The sequence below is a fragment of the Physcomitrium patens genome, chromosome 18 (assembly GCF_059467195.1).
Source record: "Physcomitrium patens ecotype Gransden chromosome 18, ASM5946719v1, whole genome shotgun sequence".
Classification (NCBI taxonomy): Eukaryota; Viridiplantae; Streptophyta; class Bryopsida; order Funariales; family Funariaceae; genus Physcomitrium; species Physcomitrium patens.
In genome coordinates this window covers 4,183,393-4,208,885 of record NC_143427.1, presented here as the reverse complement: position 1 = coordinate 4,208,885, position 25,493 = coordinate 4,183,393, and the positions used below count along the sequence as shown (strand labels likewise).

Below are 25,493 nucleotides of genomic sequence, written 5' to 3'. Positions count from 1 at the left end.
TTCTCTTACATTGGTATAATTAAAAGTTCTATTGATCATGAATTTTCCAAATTTATGATTATTTTATTTTATTTCTATATTGTAAAAGATTACCAAATTTAATGACATATTTGTTTGTTTTTTTTAAGGATTATTTGCGTTATTAAGCAGACTTATTGATTTTTTCTTCTCTTCTCTTCTGCTGTTTGCATGTGTATCAAACAAATTACATTTTAGAATACTTATTTACTGATTTTAAATCAATTTATCTGTAAGTTTTATTAAATATAAATCACCTAAATTATATTAGATTTAACAAAACAATAAGATTTCATGTATGATTAAGAAATTTAGGAAATTGAATTATGATTCTATGTCTAACATGACCCATTTTGTTTAGAGCCTTGATAGTTTTATTTCGTGTTTTTGACATGTTAAAGATACATTGTTTAAAATTTTAAAAAATAATATCACCTTTCCTCCACTTCACGTTCTGAGTTCAGAATTATATACAAAAATGCAATAATAGCCAACCAAGGAACTGCATCTATTTCCATGATTTAAATATTACATTGCTTTTTTTGTTTTTTTGTTTTTTCTCTTTGAAGTGTATTAAAACAAGTAAATAAACGGATTGAGCAAGACTAATAAATGGAAAGACACATTTCATGTCCATTCAATGATTGGACTATCACATGCCTTGTGAATAAAAATTACAATATTTCTACTACACATTGTGGTGGACATTATAATTTTTTTATTGAAACTTAAAATTTTATTTGTACAAAAAACAAAATTTCCATATTAAATTGTACATGATTTAGTATATGTACTTTATTTACATGTAAAGTGTTTTTCAAGTTCATGGCATCCCTCACCATAACATTCTAATTGAATCTTTTGTATTAAGTTTTTAACCTAATTTTAAAGGCAAATATTTGAAAAATGATATTTTGGGTGCAAATAATTGATATATGGAAATCATGATATCTTTCACTCACTTAAAAATCACGAGTTGTTTGTCACAATGTTTTTTAAATTTCCATTTATATTTTTCAAATTTAAAAGCCTAAGTTAAAATTTGAGAACCTATTCCTCGCAAAGTTTCAACCTAGAAATCCAAATCCCATCCTCCATATCGACGAGAATAAACGGGTGAACGAAAGCACGACGAACGTATAAACAAAGCAAAGGCAGACGAACGAACGAAATAACGAACGAACGAACGAACGAACGAACGTACGGAAGGACAGGACGAACAAACGAACGGCTAATAATAGATTAACAGAATTGCGACTATCGAACGAAAGACAGATAATAGATGAACAGAAGCACGATGAACGAATGAAGGAAGATGTGACAAATGAATGAAGACACGACGGATGAGAGATGCCTAACTGGATGAACGCAAATTCGTTAACATGTGAATGATTAATCTTCGACGAAGGCTACTGAAGCAACGACGAGACGGCAGCGTCGTCGTTGTCGCAGTGTGGGAGAGGTGAATCGCAGAATCGCGCCGCACAAATTTAGTTACAGCAGCGAATTTGAATCCTCGTGGAGTAAGTAACTCTCTCTCGATTTTCACGCGCACGATGAATCTTCTTCTGACGCACACGCCGAAAGCTGCAGTAAACAAAACTCTGCCAGCAATTCGAGACACGGTATGAATGACTGTGAACGATGTCCATCGCAGCAGGCTGATGATGTAACACAATTGAATCCGTAATGGGATTGCAACGACGCGATCGATGATCGGAACATTCAACCACAATGTTGAAGATTTCAAACAATCGGGGGAGAGAGAGAGAGAGAGAGAGAGAGACGATGGAAGCTCATCGAGTAGTAGTAGCAGTAGCTAATTGTCAGTATGCCGTTGCTATCCTGCAGACAATAAACCTTTGAATTCCCCGATCGTGGTCATGCTCGGACGCAATCGCAGCTTCAGAGAGGTCGAGCCCGTGGTTTGCGAACAGATTTCGCGATTGCGTCGGATTGGGGGGTCGAATTTGGGTTCTTACGTGTTGGGTGGGAGTGTCGCAGGGAGAATTGGGGTGGGATTGGCGAGGAGGCCATGGAATTGACGGGTGGGTTGATTGGGAATTGGTAGCACAGGATGTGAGGATTAGCTTTTGGTAGGAAGAAGACCACAGGAATTGCGTGGCGTGGAGAACGGGGCGCTGTTGGATGCGGCATCGGACGGCGCGAGAAACGATCTCATGAACTACTTGTTCCTTTTCTGCATCTGTTTCATTCCGCTGCTCTCCGTTCGATGGTCACGCGTGAGCGTGAAACCCCTCGATAGCACTCCTCCTAAGTTCCAGCCCTCGCCGTCTCCGATAAGGAGTGGCACTAAACCCCCCGCACCGCCATCGCCAAGTATGTTCGCGCGAATGCTGGGCTTCCGGAAGCCACCTCCCCCCTCTCCGCCCCCGAAGTCCTTCTTCCAGCAATCCGTTGTTGTAGCGCCACCGCCGGCAGTGCAGGGGAAGTCCAGCTGGTTTAGGAGTAGACGCAAGACGCCGTCCATGGAATCGAAGCGGAGCCCGACGCCGTTGTCGCCCTCGTTGCCGGCCTCGGTCGTTCGCCCGCCGCTGCGGATGGATGCCAATGCGGTGGCGCAAGTGGACACGAACGAGGTGGTGACCATGACGGGATTCTTGGGCACTGAGGGGTCGAATGTGGATACCGACTTGGTGGTGCTCATGACGCACATCCAGGCGGCGTGCAAGCACATTGCCTCAGTGCTAGCTTCGCCTACTGAGCTTCAGACTACCATCTCAGGCGCGGATGCCACGCACGGGGCCGGCCGGGACGCGCCCAAGCCATTGGACATTGTTTCGGTGGGTTATGGCGATTCTTTCTTTGTTTCTCTCGGAAGTAGATGGAGTCCTCCACGTGAATCTTATCTCCTTGTGCAATTCCCCGTTTGGGTTGTCTTTGAGAAGTCCTAGAGGATGGCGCGTTTGTTGGCGAATTGGGCTGCTGAGACTTCTCGTATTGCACTAGATTTACGACTTCTTGGTCTCAGTCTCCTCTTCAAATAATTTCTGCTAATCTGCAAAGTATGGTAGGCTTTCAGAACACATTGGAGTTGAATTCTCTTTGGTAGCTTGTAGTCCGTGGGATTTCCATGGCTTATTTTCGGTTTTGATGGTTTGAGTCGTTGGGTTTGATCGTTTACCACTTATGTGAGTTTACCATTTCATCATATTATCCTGGCGATCATCTGTCTCTTGTTGTCGTCCACTTTCTTGTCGTCTATGTGGAGATAGAGGGGCTGCTACTTTCATGTCCCTAATTGTAACGTAGCACACACGTTGCTGGCAGGCAGAACAACATAATTAAGGCGGCTCTGCGGAGCTCAGGAAAAGTTGCTGCCATAGCCTCCGAGGAAGACGACCAGCCCATCTGGTTCGGAGAGGGACCCTACATCGTTGTCTTTGACCCCCTCGATGGCTCTCGCAACATAGATGCATCCATACCGACTGGCACAATTTTTGGGATTTATCATCGGTTGCCTGAAGCCGATCACTTACCCACAGAGGAGAAAGCATTTGTCAATGTGATGCAGAGGGGGGAGAGACAGGTTGCTGCGGGATACGCGCTCTACTCCTCTGCTACCATAATGGCCATCTCTGTCGGGTCAGGGCTGCATGGATTCACCTTGGACTACAACCTCGGGGAGTTTGTGTACAGTCATCACGACATTCGAATCCCTGAAAGAGGTAAGCAGGGAGCTGTGATCCTCCATGAATTTTTCTTCAGGCTTGAAGGTTAGGGTAATGTATTCAAACTCCAGAGCTCAAATGAGGTTGCCATCTCTGTGCAGGTCAGATCTACTCTGTCAACGACGCAAGGTACTTCGACTGGCCAGCCGGATTACGGAAGTACATTGATACAGTTCGACAAGGGAAGGGCCAGACGCGGAAGCAGTACTCAGCTCGCTACATCTGTTCGTTAGTGGCCGACCTCCACCGCACTATCATGTATGGCGGGATTGCAATGAACCCGAGGTCGCATTTGCGACTCTTGTATGAGGCTAACCCTCTGAGCTATCTGGTGGAGCAAGGGGGTGGAAAGGGAACCGATGGCAAACGTAGGATACTGGAGATCAATCCCGTTGAAACCCACCAGAGGTTGCCGCTGTTTTTGGGCAGTGCTGCAGACATTGCTGAGCTCGTGAGTTATGGGGACATTCAGCAGGAGAAGAACCCCGGCTACACGGTTTGATCTTTGCAGTGCAGGGGTGAAGTGATTTGAAGTCAATGATTGATTCACTTAAATGTTGAACTCGGAACTCTCATAGAGCTATCTAGAACTCCACTGTAGGGTATTGTCCAAACTATAGATTTTCTCTTAGCACATCTGTGCAGATATGTAACCAATTTTTTTTTTGTCTCCCAAGGTTATCTCATTTGATATATATTAATACATCCAGAATTAATCCATAGATGTTCCGTTCATAAAGAGTGGCATCTGCTTGTTGTGTGACCAACAGCGTTAGATTTTGGAAGGATTCTGTTGGCCAGCTCTAGTAATTCACAACGTTTGCTACCTCTCTTGATTCTCAGATTTTCTTGCGATCTACATTCAGCCATCGCACTTCGCATGTGTAACCTCCACCGACAGTTTTATTATTAACCTCTACAAGCTTTACTAGCTCTGTCTGTCATAGTTCTCTGCCCAACTTCCACTGGTTTGACACCCCTTCAAGCCTAGGTCGTGTATCAGTGACCATTTGAACATCCATTCTAGTGCGACGAGCCACCCTTTCAAAGGTGTCACGGTTGCTCACTATGCGAAAGCTCTAAGAAATCCTCAGTGGAAGCTGCCGAGGCCAGGTTTGAATCCACTGTGGGAAGACATTACTAATATTGTGTGTTCTGTAAATATTTGTAGTCGCTCCTCTGCGTTCTGCTCACAGTGTGAAGTTGAAAGATGCCTGGAAGCAGCTGTTGTGCACAATTTTTTGGAAGCGAGTATGTCTATGCACGTGATTTTCGTGTGAGGTCTGTCATGGTGTTGTCTTCAGCCCGTTCAATACTTGTATGGTAATGTCGGCGATCGTCGCTTTATTACATCAATCTATATAATTTACATGTGATTTAAAAATTTGATTTTCAACTGGATTGATGGTAAGCTCTCTTGAATAGCATCCTTTAACAAGTGTTTACGGACAGGGTTTGAGGGTGAGGCTTCTGCATGGACGAGGCTTTCACAGATGTGCTCACTTGGCTGATGGGACGCTTTGTTCATATGAAAATGGTATTTCCATGACTAGAGCTGGCGATTTCTTCTGAAGTTGATAAGGATGCGTGCACCTTCAATGTCATCAGTTATTCAAATGGTCGCTGTGTTGATACCCTCAAGAATCCCGTTAAGAATCATAGTCCCTGGAAGAAATCCCTTGGGTTTGATGCCAAATTCAGCGGAAACAAACATGCCGAAACACTGGAGATCCAGCTGCAGCTTCATGTCAAGTCGTAGACACACAGATGTTTCTTTACGTCCAGGGCATGAATTTCAGTGCCCCAGTTTCTCCTCTTCACAGTGCACATCACATTACAAGTATAGGATTGCAACACAGTGTATTGTATTAGGGACAGTAACTCACAAATTCCATCAACAACTTCGCCATGAGCATTCCAGAACATTGCACTGGCAACGTCTCTTACGTTATGTCACCACAACCTGTCTCTCTCAAATTTCACCAACTGATCAGATCTGTCAGCTAGTTGTCACCGCATCGAGAGCTCTTCAGCTTCATGCAATTGCCTCCACCACAGGGAGGAGAGCGTGTTGTTTCTACTTCCTCTCTGAAGAGATCTGCACATACTTCGACTCGTCCACGCTTTGGCTCATCATCTGAGAATGTGATATACCATTCGATCCTTGGAGTCCTATATTATCCACAATCTCCTGACCTAATTGCACTTTTCTCACACATTCTTGCTGAGGAACGGAGACATCTTCTTCCGTGTTTCCTGTCTGTAGTGGTGCTAATTTCAACTCCAATCTCGAAGATGGTGTGGGGATTATGATGCAAAAGAAACGCACCCAATTCAGGGTTGACTGGAAAACATGAACAAGCAGAACTCAACTGATTTGCTATGTTTCAAGACTATTCCATAGAAGCAATTCTCCAGCTTGACCTAATGTCAATTGTAAATTTTTTGACATTATTCAATCGTGAAACTTACACAGTTTTTTAAAACACTACAGAATGAAGGGTAGCGAGGTTCCCTATCTAAACAACCCACAAAGTGGTCGTCAAAAACTTGTTATGAAATAGAATCGTCAAAAACTTGTTATGAAATAGATTAAGGTTAAATGCCTTCCAAGTGCCTGAATTAATATAGTAGTTTTTGATTAGTCATCTGTGAAGTTTAATAAGCTTGTGATTCAAGTTTGCAAATCATGATCCATAAGACAAGGTATAGATGTTGAAATTGATGTTGCTGCTTGTTTGTAAATGTTCTTTTAAACCCAAATTATTTGGTTTCAACTAGGATGAAGTGCTTTATGTTTTTAAAAATTAGTCTTAATAATATATGCAATTGTGTACATAAGTCTATCATTTTCAAACGAGATATTTTTGTCGTATCTTGTTATGTCCATAATAAATATGTCAAATATTCTCTGATATATATTATGAGATGCTTTAAAGATCGAATTTCCTAATTAAAGTAGAGAGGTTTTTAGTATGAAGAACATGTGGTAAATTTCTTGTTAATAAAAAATTCATTACTTCACCAAATTTAGTGTTTTAGCATTATAGATATAGTCAATATGTGAGCAATTCTAGAATAAATTATATGAAATACATTTTTAACTTAGCAATATTTTTCTTATACTATTTATATATTTCCATTAGACATAATAAATTTTTCTACTCCACTTTTATTTGTGGGATAAGCTCTTGCAAATTGGCACATACTTTAGAAAAAATATATGATTTTAATATCTATGTGTTAATTTCTTTGTAAGATATGAAATTTTTACTTGATAATTGTTCCAAGGTCTCTACATGCATGTAACAAATACATATAAAACAAGAATTGTTTGCTACTTTATCCAATTTTAAGATTTTTTTTTTTTTTTTTTTTTTTTTTTTTTCCACCTAAGGAATTACATTTTTGATTGTTATAAGAGCAAAGAGATTAAACTACACGAACAAAATCTATATAATTTTATGATGTGAAGCTTCTTTAAGATAATATAAACATTTAGTTTTGATCCACTTTTAAATCTCTCTTACTAAAAACATCTAAAATGAGAGTTGTTACTAGTAGTTGGAATGTATCCAAAGCAATAGAAATACCATGATTGATTAAGGTGGACATCATAGAATGACAAGTGCATATATTATTTAAATTAATATAAATAAGTAATAGTAGGTAGAAACATATTAGGTATATATTATTTTCTAAAAATATTAAGAAAGCTTTCTAAATACAAATAATAATTTAAAATTCTTTTAGATATGCCCTATGAGTATGAAGAACTTGTTCTACAAATATGACAAGTATATATATTTTTTCTTTTCTTCTTAGGATATTTTGGCTATTTTTTCTAAAATATATACCAACTAAGCGAGTCTTCTTAATTTTAGAAAATTAAAAGTTTTTAAAGTTATATCTTGTCTCTTGAGTATAAAAATTCCTTGGATTTTCAACTTGTTCTACAAATTTTATACAAGCTGCCATATTTATACAAGTGATAAAAAGAATGATTTGGTTTATTTCATGGCTTCTTCTTTTCACACTTTGTACTACACCCAAAAGTCAAAACTTTTAAAAGGAATTTTCTTTCCAACTAAGTGGAAAAGTTTCTAAATAATAAAAAAAGGAAAAAAGAAAAGAAAAAGGAAAAAGACCCTATCATACACTTTCATTTGTATTCTCACTTTCACTTGTATGTGTGTGTCTCTCTCTGCTTTGTGCACTCGTGTCCCAATTGCCGAAGGCTCTCTGACGATCGATCCAGTGAGACGATTGTGTATTCCGCACAGCAAGCATTTGGCTTCGAGTGGAAGTGGAACAAGGCCATCTTCGCCCACACTTCTCATCCTGCTTGATGCTGCTGCGTGTGGTTGCAAGCTACCAAACATGGCGCCCAGGAAATCATCGTTTGCGAAGTTTATGTTCGAGACCTACGGCGTTGTTGTTGTTCCACCTCTTTCCGAGGTAGCTACTAACCTCAAGCTGCTGGACATCCTCATCCAGCCTTCGAAGGGACTATGGAAACCGGTGTTGGAGAGAGCTGGGTCCATGGTTGAATTGGGGAGTTATGCTGAGCCTGGTCTGGAAACCGAGAAGACTCTGCGAGAGCTGCTCAAGGAGATCGAGGAGGATGAAGGTAATTGAGCTCTGTAGTATCGATTTTTTTTTGTTTTTTTTGTTTTTTTATAGTTTTTCACTCGCTGTGGGGTTGTGCAACCGACTGGCTGTTATTGTTGTGGCAACTGATGTTTCGAGATTGGGATGACATAGGGAGCCAGACTGGGCTATTCAAGTGGGTTGAAGGGAATCAGAGCATCAGTGAGACGTTCAAATCAGCGAAATGCTTGACAGGCTCCATTCTGACTGGCGTGGCGGACGTAGAGCTGGCTCCGTTGTCCAAAACCAAAACACTGACTTGCACACTGGAGAATCTCAGAACCGCATGTGTGGACAAATTTTATCTTGAGGACATCATAGCAGATCGTTCATGGTTTCCAAACCTCGCACACCACCGACTAGAGCGGTTGGTGCAAACGAGATGTTTCCCGAGCTTTCTGTCTAGGTGGTTACATTCTGCCCTTGAGAGTTTCATAAAGCGCCATGGACTCGATTAGCAAGTGTGAAAATACATGTTGAGATTGGATGTGGTTAATCAGACAAAGCTAAGCGTGGGGTCCAAAGCAGAACAGTGTGTGTTTGTTTGTTTTGTTTTTTTTTTCCAGCATCTTCCCGCATGATTAGGTCAAACCTGGACCAGGTGTTACCCGGTTAATACACACTACGAAGAACGGTTTAAAAACCTATCGATCTGTGATGAATGACAGGACCGTCAAGATGTGGGTGGTGTATCAACTACTGTATGTCACGAAAGTGGTTGTGGAAGAAAGCAATTCATTCTCGCCTGGTTTGAAACTAACTTCGGAGGGCGTTCTACTGCCACCACCCCTTGTACCAGGGGTGGGAGGAACAGTGTCCCTGGAATCCAACTCAAGTTTTGTGGACCAGGCACATTCGGGGAAGAAGATGGTGCTTGGGTTCCGAGCGCTGCCTTTTGAAGTGGATTGCCACAAACTGGCCGCTCCACTCAGACCACAGTTTGCAGGTGCTCCTCTGAGATATCAAGCACTCATTCCCCCAGCACAATATTTGCATCATATTGGTCGGGATGATTCCGCATATCCAATAATTCCTGACATTAGAGCAGACGTGGGAGCATCTGATGTTGAAGCAGATCTCGGAGGTGGGGATGAGGCAGAGTTTGGCAACATGCTGTCCTTGTTCAGGCAATTTTTCCAGGCCGACGACGACGACGACGATGCCGAAACCGAACACTATGGCAAGTTTTTTGATTTAGAGCCTTGTGAGATACGCCTCAACCTTGACGACACTCAGCTTTAGATTACTGTTTAGTGGAACATCCTCCTCCTGCACTCACACTCACCAAGTCCCATCTCTGCATTTCCTCATGCATGATTTTGTCATTGAATTGGAAATGCTTCCACTATTTCAGTGGATTTTGTAATGTTCTTACAGCGAGGTGTACTATTTTGTTGAGAATTTCAGATTTTAGGTGTGTTTGAATAATTGTACATCGAAAAAATTGATCACAAGGAATTATGGAAAATGGCATATCTCAAGATGAGATTGATGTTAGCTTTGATTTTATTTAATTTATGGGTTGTAATATTTTCTTGTGTATTTTATGATTTTTTGATTGTCTCATTGTGTTTTGACACAATTTTATTTTGTTGCCAATTACGGTCCTTTTTTTTTGAAGTATTAAGAGAAAAATGTCATATTTATTTTATTTTATTTTATTTTTAATAAATGATTCATGATATTCATTGAAAGCCAATTAATTTAGCCAAAATTTAATTTTATTATAATAAAGTTTATATAAGATTGATTGGTTTTCTAAAATATATACTAAGTTTATATAAATTTTGTCATAGGCATAAATCTAGATAAAACTTTGAAAAGACAATATAATCATATATTAATTTTAAAAAATTAAGCAAAGAAAAATAGAAGATAGATAAAGAATAAAAAGGCTATTTTGAAATATATAAAAATTATGAATTTTACATTAAGACTAAAATACAAGAAAGATGTTGCTAAGATTGAAGATGGCCTTAGTCTTGATTTTCTATTTATTTATATATATATATATATATATATATATTACTTTCTAAGAAGGCTTTTAAGAACCATAATGCTTGTGGTTTAAACAACTAAGTTGTAGGTTGTTTTCTATGCAAGTTTTAGCTTTTAAAAGTAAAGAAATTATAGAATAAGTTCCAATGGCCACATGGTATATTTAAAGAAATCTTAAGATCTAATTTATGTAAAGAATTTCTTTTGTTTTGTTTTTGTTTTTGTTTTTTTTTTGTTAGTTGATAAAGATATTATCTATTAAATAGAAATTTAGTTACTTCTAAATAGCCAAGAATATAACCATTATTATTTTCTGGCGGATAATGTTTATCCTCTATAGGATTGCTTTATTCAATCATTCACCAATTTGGTGATGAGAAACAAAAGTACTTTGCAAAAAAACAAAAAGCATGTTGCAAAGATATAAGACAATACTTTAGATTATTGCAAGTTCATTCCAAAATTATTTGCCACTTATATTATCAATAGAATATGGATACCATTATCAACATTATATTTGTATGATGCATCTTTTGCAACATAATTTTGAAGGATAAAAATGACGAGCTAGGCTTTGAAAATATCATTGTAGGGCTAATTGATAAGAATGTGCTATTATATAGGAGTTTATTTTATTTTATTTTATTTTATTTTTAAGAGGTCATGACATATATACTTAAGATAGAACATAAAGATATCTATTAAAGTTTAACATGTGACATCATTGAATACTTGTAAGCTTTAAAAGGCATAAGCACATATGCTTAAACTTTATTATTAATAATAATGCTTATAGAGGCTTAATCCTACATTAACAATTTTTATATATCCATCTAGATCAATTGTTTGTGAATTATGAAGAGCTTCTAAAGCATATTAAGTTTATAAATTCTATTAATTCTTATTTAATATATTTCAAGTTGTTGGCTACTATAAGTCAATATATATTATATTTTCTTATTCTACTCTCTTCTTTACATGCTTCTATTATCCATAATTCACTATAAAGAACTTTTATAAATTTTTTTCATTGTTCCAACTTTCTATATGTTTATATTATCTATTCCAACTCTCTCAACTTTCTAGCCATCTTTTACCATCCATCAAATGCATACCTACAATCCTACCAATGGAATATCCTTTGTCATGACTATGGTCTAGCTCATTATCTTAATCTTGGTCTTTATTTCTAAACTATTGCCTCTCTTACTCCTTTGTTGCAACCAAAGGGCTTTTCTCCCTTTGTTCTTCTACCACAATGGTTTCTTCTTTATTGCACCTTCTAGCTCAATTTGCATTAAGTAGCTTCTTATCCTCTTCTTCAATCTATCATTTTTGAAACTTCTTTAATTTCTTTGATTTTTTCAATTAAAAATATAGTAGTACCTACAGATCTTTTAAGGTAGCATCATCCATAAACATAAAAAAGATAAACTTTTTTTTGATTATAATTATTATCTTCAAAATTTGTACTTTTTTATCTTATATGTGGCATGCACTTCTTTGTAAAACGCCCATTTTTTCTACTTTCATTGTAGTTGGTAGACTTTGGTTGCTTTAGTATTTTTTTAGTCGGCCCTTAAATATCCTCTATATGTTTACAATCTCTATATTATCTTACTTCAATCCCATTTTATTATCATGTGCTAATACAACTATGTGGTGAAAAATAAAATAAAAATAGATGTTATAATAGAAGAGCCTAATAAAAAGATGTAGTAGAAAAAAATAATAAATTATAGAAAGATAATAAAAAATTTAGTCTTAATGGTACTTTTTGTAGAAAAGACTTCTATTTAATTTGTACACACATAAATGAACCAAATCAAAGTAAATCAGATAAGAAATTAATATAGTCATATTTAGAAGATAATTAAAAATAAGTTAAAGTAAAACTTACCTCAAATTATTAAAAATTAATATCTAAAGAGGATTAGTTGTCAACTTGGATCAAAATCAGTTCCTAAGGCACAAAATTGTTCATCTATAATGATTTTAGGATTCTTTTGCAAATTAAAGAAAAGGATTTGAGAGAAGACTTTATAGAATTTCTTTGAGAATTATTTTTGGACAAATTGAGATTATAATAACTTTGTAAGAACTTAGCAAAGTCAAGATTGTTTTTGGTGAATTTGATTTTTTGAAATAAATAAAGGATTTACATTTAAGAGACAATTGTGAGTTTGGTATTAGATCTATGGATGAAAATTTGTGGATTTGTGATTACAATTATTTTTATTGTGTGTTATAAATTTGAGTATGATCAAATGGTTAGATTAAAGAATATTGAAGTTGAAGTAGATTGGAGTCTCAAAAATGGGATTTTGAGGGTTAGTGAAGGTTTCTAAGATCTTTAGCAATTTGCTAATTGGATTGAGATAAAATTTGTGTATGTGGGTAGTAGACTTGATTTCCAATATATATGTGAATTTTGAAAGGTATTCAATAGTGTAATTAAAAGATTTTGGCCTGAAGAGATTGGAATCAAGATTGGAAAAAGAGGCTAGTCAACACCTAAGCAAATTTTAGGATTTATCATCTATTTGGTATATGAGATCTTCTTCAAAAAATTTTTACTTGTTGTCAATTTAGTTTTTATAAAATATGAAAATTTTAGATCAAAATCAATAGTTTAATTATTTATTATTTAATTTTTAAGCTGCTATAGGATTATTAAGAATTTTTTTTAAGATTTAGGATTTGATTAAATTTTGATTAGTATTGATTTAGGATTTAAGATTTTATTAGGATTTTATTAGAATTTAGGAGTTTTTTACGATTTAATTAAGATTTGGGATTTTATTTGGATTTGAATTTAATTAGGATTTGATTAAGATTTGACTAAAAATTATTTAAGATTTCATTGGGATTTATTAGGATTAATCTAAGGTTCAGTATTTTATTTTAGTTTAATTAGAAATTATTTAAATTGATCTAAGATTTAGAATTTTATTATAAATTTATTAGGATTTGATCTAGGATTTGATTAAGATCCATTAAGATTTTAATGAGGATTTGATCTAAGATTATATTATGATTTATTAGGATTTCAATCAAGATTAAATTAGAATTTTATTAGTATATATTTAGGATTTATTTAAGATTTTTATTTTTAATATTTCTTTAAGATATTTTTATTTTTTAAAAGTTTTTATTTTTATTATTTTAAAGATTATTATTATTTCTTTAAAGGTTTATTATTATATTTCTATAAGAGTTCTTTTTATTTTTAAAAAAAATTAATTTAAGATTTCTTTGTATTTCTTTTGTAACTTCTTTTAAATTTATTTTGGATTTGTTAAAGTTTGATTAGAGTTATTAAGATTTATTTAAATTTTATTTAAGATTCTATTAGGCTTGGTAGAATTGTTGTTGTATTTCTATTTACCTTCCACAGCTAGGTATCTAGTACATTCTCAAGCAAGAATACATATAATACAACATTTCTTGTTTAGCTTTCATTTCTCTTCATCTTATCAATGCAATGAAGCTTTGAGGCACATTATATAGGTACATTCACCTTCAAAGTTGAAGGCTTTATTTGTGACCACCTATTAATCTATTTTGGATGCTCCTTCACTAAAATCCATCAATGCTTGTATCCAAAATTTGTCTTCTCTTTTTTGTATACAACTCATATATAAGTCTTAATGTATCAGCTATATTTGTACCACATTTGCATAATTTTTGCACTCATGCATAGATACAAATCTACATACTCCCGTTGTATTTCATGTTGCTCCATTTCTTCTCCAAAGAATATAATAGTCTTATACCTACTCACCTATACTCATCAAAGTGATCTCAAATGTGTTTCCAAAATATCCCAACTATTTGTTGATTGTCAATAATCCTATGCTACATCACATATAATACATTGCAATATAATTGATCTTCTTTTTTATAGAAATATATCACATTCTTCTTGTTGTTATCTACAATACATTGAGTGCTACAAACTAATTATAAAGTATGTAATCTAAACCAAATACAAATACACAACCAACAAACTTTCAAAGAAAGATTAAAAATCTATGCTAAATTACATCAAGGTATCTTTCACACCACAAAGAGAGAATCAAAGAGTGCAAGTGTGGAAATAGAAAAAAATCCTAAGCTTTATCAAAAGGACTAAATCACCATAGCCAAGTAAAATCTTATAATAAATTTTCTCTGTATCAAAAATCACTCACAAGACTTGACTAAAAAAAGATACCAAGTCAAAGATTTTTTTTCCACCTAAGTATTCAAATCTTAGTTGATATTAACAAAGTCAATTAATGAAAAAATATTAATAGATAAAAAACTACTAACCAAACTAAATTACATACATTCAACAAGATTTGGCATCCAATGCTATATTACATGACAACTATTTTGTAAACAAAGATTATTACATACAACACATTGAATACTAAAAATAAATTACAAAATATATAATTTAAACAAAATACAAATATACAACCAACATACTCTCAAGTATTTGTCCTAGTTGATTAGAAACCCCTTTAATTAGCTAGAATCATAAAACACACATTATTGAAGATGAACACTTCAATGATGTTGTTGCCAAAATATACTTATCCAAATTAGTATTGTATTAGTTAGACCACCGAAGTGTATAACAAATACAATAGAAAAAATCTCAGATCCTTATCCATAGATGAAGACTTCTTACAACAAAGACAAATCCAATCTCTTAAAGAGAGAATTGAAAGAGGTGGCATTAAATATGCCACATGCCATCCATGTTGGCATTTATCACACAATAGCATGGTAGCAATTTCTTTCTTCTCACTATATACAAAACAAAGAAGACCAATTGGCAATTGTTAATTTAAGATGTATAGAATTATTCATAGGAAGATGACAAGGAATGCAATTCTTTGAATGCTTCTACTACTCTTGTCCATCCTTGCCTTTCAACAATAAATTATCACTAGAAAATACATCTTTTACACATAGAATTGTGCGCCTTACCTTAACATCAAGTCTTATAGGCACTTCATATTACAAATACATATAATTTTTTGTAGAATATTTTTTCAACTCATGTCAATAAATTCAACTACAAATATAATCATATTGTAAAGTATCACAATATTGAATAATAGATAAGTTTTTTAAAGAATGTTAATTATATTATTTCTTATGATTTATATAAAATAAAAATATATATATTTATAGCTAATCTATAATAAAAAATATTACTTAATATTTTATAAATCTATATTTTTCTTAATTACCTTAACTATCTAAGGCGGCTTAGCCACCTTATCTTATTAATACATAGGCAACTATCTACCTCATTTATTTATACTATTTATTTATATTATTTATTTATAAAAATTTTAAATTTTTTTATACTAAGTCTACTTCTTTTTATTTTAATTTTTTTACACCAAGTTTTTTTTTATTTTAACTTCTTATATACCAATTTTTTTTCTTTATTTTTCATAAGAAATGTAGATTTAATAATTATTTTTTAGAATTTAGATTTAATGATTAAGATTTTTAAAAATTATATTAGATTAATAATAAGCAAGCTATTTTATGTCTCAAGGTCTAATTTATATTCTGATTTACAATCAATGTTGTATTATAATACAACTACATAATAAATAAATAAATATATTGGTTCTATTATAGAGGAGCCTAATTAAAAAAATATAGTAGAAAAATATAGATAAAAGATAAAGACGTAGTAAAAATATTTAATATTAATGGAAAATATTGGTATAAAGGTATTAAAATTTGATTGGATTAGAATCTTTATTATTTTATTTTTAGTATTAGTAAAAGTTTCTATGATCTTAAGCAATTTACCAATTGGATTGAAGAAAAAATACTTGAATATGTAGTGAACTTAGTTTCTAACAATTTTCTTAACTTAAAGAGCAAGTGAACAATTAAACAAGGATTTACTACTATTAGAAGATTAATATTAAGATTAGAAAAAGAGGACAACCAACACCCAAGCAAGTTAAGATATTTTTTTTCAATTGGTAAGTTTAATTTTTTAAAACTTTGTGTGCTTATTTTTTTGTTTAAAGATTAAAATTTGTGAAAAGTTTTAATTAAGATCAAAAATTTAATTAATATTTATTGAGGTTTTAAGACTACTATAGAAATTTGATTAGAATTTACTTAGGATTTTTTAAAGATTTGGTTAGAATTTACTTAAGATTTATTTAAGGTTTTTTTTAGTATTTTTTCTTAATCATTATTTTTTTAGGATTTTTAATATTTTAGTATTTCTTTAAGATTTATATATAATTCTTTAGGATTGCTGTAAAATATCTTCATAATTCTTTATGATTCATTTAAATGTTTTTCAAGAATTATTTAAAATTTGATTAAGATTTAATTAGAATTATTAAGGTCCAATTGAGATTTTATTTAGGACTCTATTAAGATTGTTAAGTTCTCTGTTGTTACAAATTCTAATTTATCTTCTACATCCAAAAGCCTAGAGCACTCTTAAGCAAGAAAATATGTAATACAACACCGATCTACTTTAGATATCAATCTAAGAATTTCTTAGGTAATTTTTGTTGAAAGCTATTCTTCATTTTTTTCTAAAGATGCCAATAATATTATTTTTTTAATTAATAAAATTTTTCTTTGGAAAAAATTATAAAAATAATATCTGTTCTATTTTTATTTTAAAAAAATATCAATTACTCAAATTAAGTATAATATTAATAATATACAACTTAATATTATAGATTTACTTTAAAAATGCCATTTTTACCTAAAAGAAGCTTTAAATTAAGTCTTATTTGGTATTAATAACAAAAAAGTTGAATATTTTAAATTAGAATGTAATTTATATTTATTACTAAGAAAATTTAAGAATATCATTGTTATATTTTTATTTAATATTATACATTATTTTAAAAAATAACAAGGCTTATTAAATTTTTTTTTTTCTAAAATTCCTATCTTATATTTTTAAAAGATACTATATTTAATCAAAAAATGGTAATATTTTTAAAACCTAGGCAATCGTATCTTTCAGTTGTAAAGTTAATGAATCCAATTAACACAATTTTTTTGATAAATTTTATTCAAATATATCAATAGACCTTATTTTAGATATTAGAAATAATCTTTACAGTGACTGTAGTAAATTTTATTTCAAAGACAAGTTTTTTTATTATAAAATATATTTATGTGTTTTTATTAAATCAAGAAAAATTATCAAAAATAACATGACTTTAAAATAGTATGATATATTAGATACAACAAAATTGTGAAACTTATTTAGAGAGATCTTTGATAGCCTCAAATATATAAAGTTGTCAAATTATTTCTTTGGCCTTCTATAACTTATTTCTAAGCAAAGACTTTGAACCATTCATCATATAAAATTCTTCAACCTTTGCTTCTTACAAAATATATATTTTATTTTATATTTTAAAATATTTTATTTTTTAAATTTAAAGAATTTTATTTTCTATTATTAAATCATCTAATTAAAATTTAAATTTTTTTATCTTATAAAAAAACTATAATTGATAAAGAAAAAAATTATTTTTTGATATTTATTGATATGTATCGATGTTTTTAAATTGAAAGTAGCATTATTTTTTAACATACTAAAAATTTATATTAAGTTATCTTCAAATTTTTATTTTCTAATTAATAGAAAAATGGAATATTTCAACTAGGTATTGAAACAATATTTGAAATGTACTACCAATTATCACTATAAAAATCACACAAATTTTGAGCCATTAGTAGAAATTTTATATAATAATATAATACATTCTTCTATTTAATAACTATAATTTTTGCCAATTATAATTAACACCCATAAATTGGTATTTTAAATTTTTAGAAGTAAAAAATCTAATAAAAAAAGATTTTGTAAGTAGAAAAATTAAATCTTATACAAAAATAAAGATATTTCTAAGAAAAATTCAAGAACAATAATATGTTAATGTAAGTATATTTTTTAAAAGAAACATATATTTAAAGTTGGTAATAGGATATGGTTATTTAGTTGTAATATTAAGACTAATTTATCTTGTAATATGTTAGAATATCAATGACTTGGCTGATTTATCATTTATAAAAAAATAAATTAAATTACACATTAATTGCAATTACCATAATTAATAAAGATTCACCACATATTCTATGTGTATTTGATAAAGCCATATACTATAGTTAATGTATTAGGAAAAAAAAATTAATACTATCTCTTATAAAGATAAATAATAATTAAAAAAAAATAAAGTAGAAATAATAGATTTATAGAGTTGCTAAAATCAAATAACGTATCTTGCATAGTAGTACAAATATGATATTTATAAAAGCATATAGGAGTCATTTGAAAATCTAAAAATAAATAAAAAATTATAGTTCATATTATTCAACAACGTCTATTAAAGAAAAGAACCAATCTTTTACTATAAGATAATATAATTAAAATAATAATAAGTTCAAAGATAAATTTTTATAATTAATTTTTTAGATGAAGAACCATTAGATAGCATACTTATTTCAAATATTGTCCTTTATGAAATTTCTAAATAAAACACTTAGATTTTCTTAACCCTCACAATATTATAATTAAGATAAAGATCTTCATAAGAAACATGTCTTTTCTTAAATAGATAGTATAATATAATGTATATAATATTACAACCTTAAAAGAAACTCTTATTAGTTAATGATACTATTAAAGGTGGATACTATACTTGATAATATTTAAAATATATGGTTTGAATGTAGTTATAAAGACCTTAGTAATAATTAAATAATTAGATTTTTTTTTACCTCGATATAAAATATTATGAATAGCTTAAGGACCTATCAACCTCTTTTGTGTAGATCATAGATTAAAATTTGTAACAAACACCTTTATAATAAATCTTGGATTTAATCAACTTATAAATTAAATTAACTACTCTTTGTAAAAATTTATTTTAGCAAGGAGAAGAATGTAACAAATTTTTTTATTACTCAAATAAACCAAAATATTTAGAAGTAACTAAATTTCTATTTAATAGATAATATCTTTATCAACGAACAAAAAACAAAAACAAAAACAAAAACAAACAAACAAACAAAATAAAACAAAAGAAAAGAAATTCTTTACATAAATTAGATCTTAAGATTTCTTTAAATATACCATGTGGCCATTGGAACTTATTCTATATTTTTTTTACTTTTAAAAGCTAAAACTTGCATAGAAAACAACCTACAACTTAGTTGTTTAAACCACAAGCATTATGGTTCTTAAAAGCCTTCTTAGTAAGTAATATATATATATATATATATATATATATATAAATAGAAATTTGATTTTATAACTTCTTATTTAGTTTTGTTCTGTTTTATTTATATTTGCTTAGTTTTGTCATTTGTATTTGATTTTTTTTAATTTTATTAAATTTTATTTTGGTCTAATTTTTTATATTATGTAATGAAGTTTTATATTGATATGAATTAGAAGGATCTTAAATTCTCAAAATAGACTAATTCTCTTTTATTGATATCAAAGCAAATGTTAGATTGTTCTTTGGTAGTGTATTGTTAGTCATCATATAATTTGAGGTTAATTGTTATGGTCACACTAGATATTATATTGAGGCTACTATAAGCTACTCTTTAAAAATCAATTGAAAGATGAAAAGACATTACAATAGTGGAGTCTAATGGAGAAGTACAATATAGAAGATATGGCAGAGCAATCTCAGATGGAGGTTCAAATACAATACTTTTTAGGCTAGATAGCTACTTTGCAAGAGCAAATAGAGGTCTCTAAGACAAGGAAGTCGACATCTGTTAGACTAAAATTAAATAAGCCTAGTACATACTCTAAGACTTCAAGGCCAAAAGATGTATGTCAATGGCTCTTTAACATACAACAAAACTTCTAAGTATTTGGGACAAATACCACTGAAATAATTATATATGCAATTAGCTATTTGAGAGATGGAGCATGTATTTGGTAGCAATATTGAGTTCAAAGCTATAGAGTTCAAGGTGGATTTTATCATTGAAAGGAGTTTGAGACCAAATTTAGGAATCAATTTTGGCCCATCAATGCAAAGAATATAGCATGCAATCAGTTGATAAATCTTACACAATCTAGGTCAATGCAAGATTATGTCTCATAATTCAAATTCTTATATTTTTAAATTGATAATATTTTAAAGATAGATATGATGGATCAATTTTTATAAGGTCTAAAACTTAGAATCCAATAAGAGATAAAACTAAAGAATCCACAAATATTTGAAGAGACAATTAGAATTGTAGAGAAGTTCGATGCTATAGATTTCAAAAATCATAGAGCACGACCTATAGCACAAAGTCCTCTACCGCTATGACTATGGTATAACAACCAACGTTAATGGAGATTGATGCCTTGTAAGGAATATTGACACCACAAAGATGACAAATATTGGTACAAAAAAAATTGTATTTCTATTGTCAAGAGCCATGCCATCAGTTTGGAAGTTGTTTAAAACATCAAAATTTAAGCACCAACAAAACAAGGTGGGTTCATAGTCTTGAGATTCATCAAGTTGATAATGAGATAAAGTATAAAAATGAGGCTCTCCTATAAAGGTGTCAAAGGCTAGTATTGAGAATAGCTATTGTCTCTCAGAGACAAATGGCATGGCCTTAGACAACTATATATATATATATATATATATATATATAGTGGTTCCAAATCTTGTATCAATGGTAGAAAAGATAGCCAAAAGAGTAGAAGGGACAAAACAATTTATACAAAAATATCAAGATATCTTTCTAATTGACCTACTTAATAGCATGCCTCTTAATCAAAGTACCTCATTTCAAATAAAACTATTGCTTGGAGCCAAAGCAACAAGTTGATCAATTTATTACCTAACATTAAATGAACTTAAAGAACTGTAGAAGATCTTGGACAAACTCTTAGAAAAGGGCCTCATTTGAAAAAGCACATCACCAAAAGGAATACTTGTATTCTTTGCCCTCAAAAAAGATGGTGGACTTTAGCTTTGCATCAACTATATAATCTTTAATAAGCAGACTATTAAGAACGTATATCCACTTCCATGTGTGGATGATCTTCTTGATCAACTTTGAAGTGTGACCATCTTTAGAAAATTAGATCTTTGGAGTGATTATTAGAAAACACATATTATAAGAGAGGATATAAAAAAGATAGCATTTCATATGCACTATAGACATTTCGAATGGCTTATTTTACCTTGTAGCCTTAGCAATGCTTAAACCTCTTTCATGAATCATATAAACAGATTGTTTTGAAATCTTTTAGATAAGTATATAGTTGACTTCATAGATGATATCTTTGTATATAATAAAATTCCTAAGAAGCATGAGTAACATCTATAAGAAGTGATGCGTTGATTATAAGATAACCACTTCTATTACAAGCAATCAAAATGTGAACTTTGGAAGTCAAAATTTATCTTTTTGGGACATATGGTATCCATCAAAGGCATGTATGTTAATTTACTGAATATTATTAATATTTTACTAAATATTATTATTATTTTTTTTAGCAATTTGCATACATTGCTGCCTCATTGACAAATCTATTAGAGAAGGGTGCTCGACTTGAATAAAAATTGGAGTAAAAAAGTGCCTTTGATAGGTTGAAGGAAGCACTGATTACTGCTCCAATATTACAACCATATAATCTCAACCTCCTTTGTATACTTGATATTGATACTTCCAACTTTGCTATTGGAATAGTCATTCAACAAGATTTTGGTAGGAGCCTTCAACCTTTGGTATATGAATTATGGAAGCTCAAAAGGGTAAAATATAATTACTCTGCATGTAATCAAGAGTAATTAGCGACTATACATACTACAAAGATATGGTGATACTAACTCTTAGAAAAACGAGTAGTTATTTGAATTGACCATCCACATTTTCTATATGATTTGCATCTAAAAAATATGAAATCATAACATCATTGGTGAGAAGAATAATTGCAATTTTTTGATATTCAGCTTGAGTATAAGCAAAGATGACAACATATTATGCTAAATAGCTTATCACAAAAACTAGACTTGAAGGTAAAATAGGAGACAAGGCAAAAGTCATTACGATTATTAGTGTCATTTCAAATATAACCAAAGAGGTAGAATAAAAAGAAGCTATGCATTAGGATGTTTATTTCAAGAGAGTTAATGATTGGCTAAAGATGAGTAATATTCAATATCAAAATTATAATGTTAGTAATAGCTTGTTCTATTTTAAGAAGTATATTTATGTATTTGACAATGCTATACTCCAGATTCGTATACTTCAAAGACATGGCATCTCAATATCTAGACATTTTGGGCAAGAAAAGACTCTAGAATGAATCTCAAGGATATGATTTTTGGCAAGTTTGGATTATAATGTTAGAACTTTTATACACTCTTGTAAGTCATGTTAACGTAATATAGCATGTAATACAACAATTCTTGCACTATTGTAGCCAATTCCGCTACCTACAATACGTTGAGAGTAGATGACTATGGATTTCATTATGTGTTTGCCGCAGATGCTTTATAATTACACTCTGGTTGCTGTCTTTGTAAATCAGCTCTTAAAGCAACTTCACTTAGTTGATGTGTGCTTAAATATTGATGCGTCAATACTTGTACGGGTCTTCTTTGATACTATCTTTTATCACCATGGATTACTTTGTGTCATCATTTTAGATCAAAATCCACACTTTATGGGAAGTTTTTTGTAAGCCTTATTCATGATATTAGGTACATGATTTAATATATTTAGAGCCTTTTATCTCCAAACAGATGGACAAACAAAGCATGCAAATTAGACCTTGGAAGATATGCTACGAGTATTTGTAGTAGTTCATTATAATAATTGGAATGAATATTTGATATCTTTGGAGTTTGCTTACAATGATAGTATTTGAGCAAGTATTGATCATTTTCCATTTTTTCTTGATATCAGTCAATATTTGATTATATTAATAATTTTTTATCATCTATTGATACCAAGAATTTGACAATGGAAGAGTTTATATAATAGCTTACAATGACCTTACAAGAGATACAATATTACATCTATACTGCATAAAATTGACAGAAGTAGTATGCGGATAACCATCGATAATTCAAGACCTTTCGAGAAGGTAATCAGGTGTTACTTTTTAATGCCAACTTATTACTTGCTACATCAATCCAAATCCATAAATTGATACCTTGGTGGCTTGGATCTTTCTGCAATTCTATAGTAATTTCTGATGTCGTATATTTCCTTGAGCTTCTATTACATATTTAGGTCCATCTAGTCTTCTATGTTTCACAACTGAAGGAATTTCATACTGAGCCAAAGTTCTTTTTGGATCGATACCAACTACCACCACCACCAGTTGTAATTGATGACCAACAAGAATATAAAGTAGATAATATTATGGAGCATTGCTACTTTTGTTATGGTAGTAGATGTCCACAACTTCAATACAAAGTTCTTTAAAAAGCTTATTCCATCCACAATGTAACATGAAAACTTGCACAAAATCTCATCTATTATCAAGAGATAATTTAGAAATATCATTAGGAGCAAAACAAGGATGTTTCGCATTAGTAAAAAGAAAATAACTATAACAAGATATAAATAAGATATTGGTGACATATAGCGATAGATAGTTGAAACCATGTTTGAGAAGTTATGGAAGTTTTTATAATTAAGGCTATGTTAATGGACTATATAGGACCTATCATAGAATATTTTAAAAAAAACTTAGGACCATTATCTTGATGGGATCCACTATGAAACCTTCTAAAAAGGATTTAGACGAATTACTTAGATAAGGCCTAGCATAAAATCTTCTAAAAAGAAATTAAGGTAGTTATTTAAGTGGAGTACATCATCTAGAAACATTCTAGAAATTCTAAGGTGATAGAATAAAGTATAAATAAGATTGGCTAGGGCCTTTTGGAGCATCTAATTACATATGGCTTTGGATCTTTTTTCTTAGTTAAATTTAATTTTGGAACTTCTTATTTAGTTTTGTTTTATTTTATTTCTATTTATTTAGTTTTTTCTTGTGTATCTTATTTTGTTTAGTTGTGTTCAATTTTATTTTGATCCAATTTGTCCTATTTTGTGATGAAGTTTTATATTGATGTGGATTAGAAAGATCTTAGACTCTCAAGATAGACCAGTCCTATTTTAAGACTTCTCTATTTATTGCCCATATTCAAACAACTATGGTTTTTTATTTCTATGGATTTTATTAAGGATCTTCCACTCTTAGATTTATATGATTCTATATCTATCATAATAGATTATTTTATTAAGATAGTATATTTTATACCATATATAAAATCTATCACAGGTAAAAAAATAGGTTAGTTTTTTCTTAAAAATATCTATTGCTATCAAAGGATTCTTTAAAGATATTATATTAAATAAGAAGATTCAATTTATATCAAGATTTTGAAAAATAATTTTTAAGATTTTAAAGATATATATAAAGTTATCTTTGGCCTTTCATCCTCAAATCAATAGATAAATAAATCATATTAATTAACTTTTGGAGTAGTATTTGATGTGTACTATCAACTATCAATAACATGATTGAATGACTCTTTTTCCATTGGCAAAGTTTGTTTATAATAATATAATATACTCTTCTACTTATCAAATATATCTCTTTGCTAATTATGGTTATCATCTATGACTTCATCTTTTTGACTTTTCAAGAATGAATAATCCTATAACAAAAGTTTTGAAAAATTACTTATCAAAGCTATGTATAACAATGAAGACGCAATTAAAAGAAGCTCAAGAATAAGAAAAGATAAACATAGATGCTTATTACAAGAAATAACTACAATTCAACATAAGTGACAAGATACGATTACTTTATTATAATATTAAGATTAATTGCCCGTGTCATAAGTTGGACTATTGTAACTTTGAATCTTTTTATATTTATAAAAAAATCAATCTATTTGCTTATCAATTGTACCTATAAAAATTAATAAAGATCCATCTTATATTCTATATATCTCTTTTTGAATCATATAAGACAATAAATATATTAAGAAAAAAATAAGTGCCACCTTCTTCTATAGAAGTGGACAATAGGAGGAGGTGGCATTTGCAGCACCAAAATAGGTTGAAACATCT

The 25,493-nt window shown here is 31.0% G+C and overlaps 2 protein-coding genes across 2 annotated transcripts; both read left to right on the top strand.

The window, feature by feature from the left end:
- Positions 1–1,480: 1,480 nt before the first annotated feature.
- LOC112295361 (fructose-1,6-bisphosphatase, cytosolic) lies at positions 1,481–4,432 on the top strand. The gene is made up of 3 exons (XM_024546847.3): positions 1,481–2,822; positions 3,314–3,707; positions 3,812–4,432. The coding sequence occupies exons 1-3, from the start codon at positions 2,199–2,201 to the stop codon at positions 4,210–4,212; spliced, it is 1,419 nt and encodes a 472-aa protein (XP_024402615.1). The 5' UTR covers positions 1,481–2,198; the 3' UTR covers positions 4,213–4,432.
- Positions 4,433–7,884: 3,452 nt separating this feature from the next.
- Positions 7,885–9,890, top strand: LOC112295021 (uncharacterized). The gene is made up of 3 exons (XM_024546120.3): positions 7,885–8,340; positions 8,475–8,766; positions 9,029–9,890. Exons 1-3 carry the CDS (start codon positions 7,899–7,901, stop codon positions 9,600–9,602), a joined length of 1,308 nt encoding a protein of 435 aa, XP_024401888.1. The 5' UTR covers positions 7,885–7,898; the 3' UTR covers positions 9,603–9,890.
- Positions 9,891–25,493: the final 15,603 nt, after the last annotated feature.

What these genes read in the sequence shown, in the direction of transcription:
- LOC112295361 (XM_024546847.3), top strand. Translation starts at nt 2,199, where the DNA reads ATGAACTACTTGTTCCTTTTCTGCATCTGTTTCATTCCGCTGCTCTCC. An exon ending in AGCCATTGGACATTGTTTCG is followed by an intron (nt 2,823 to 3,313) that starts GTGGGTTATGGC and finishes GCTGGCAGGCAG; the next exon opens with AACAACATAATTAAGGCGGC. An exon ending in CATTCGAATCCCTGAAAGAG is followed by an intron (nt 3,708 to 3,811) that starts GTAAGCAGGGAG and finishes ATCTCTGTGCAG; the next exon opens with GTCAGATCTACTCTGTCAAC.
- LOC112295021 (XM_024546120.3), top strand. Translation starts at nt 7,899, where the DNA reads ATGTGTGTGTCTCTCTCTGCTTTGTGCACTCGTGTCCCAATTGCCGAA. An exon ending in GGAGATCGAGGAGGATGAAG is followed by an intron (nt 8,341 to 8,474) that starts GTAATTGAGCTC and finishes GGGATGACATAG; the next exon opens with GGAGCCAGACTGGGCTATTC. An exon ending in TTCCCGAGCTTTCTGTCTAG is followed by an intron (nt 8,767 to 9,028) that starts GTGGTTACATTC and finishes GATGAATGACAG; the next exon opens with GACCGTCAAGATGTGGGTGG.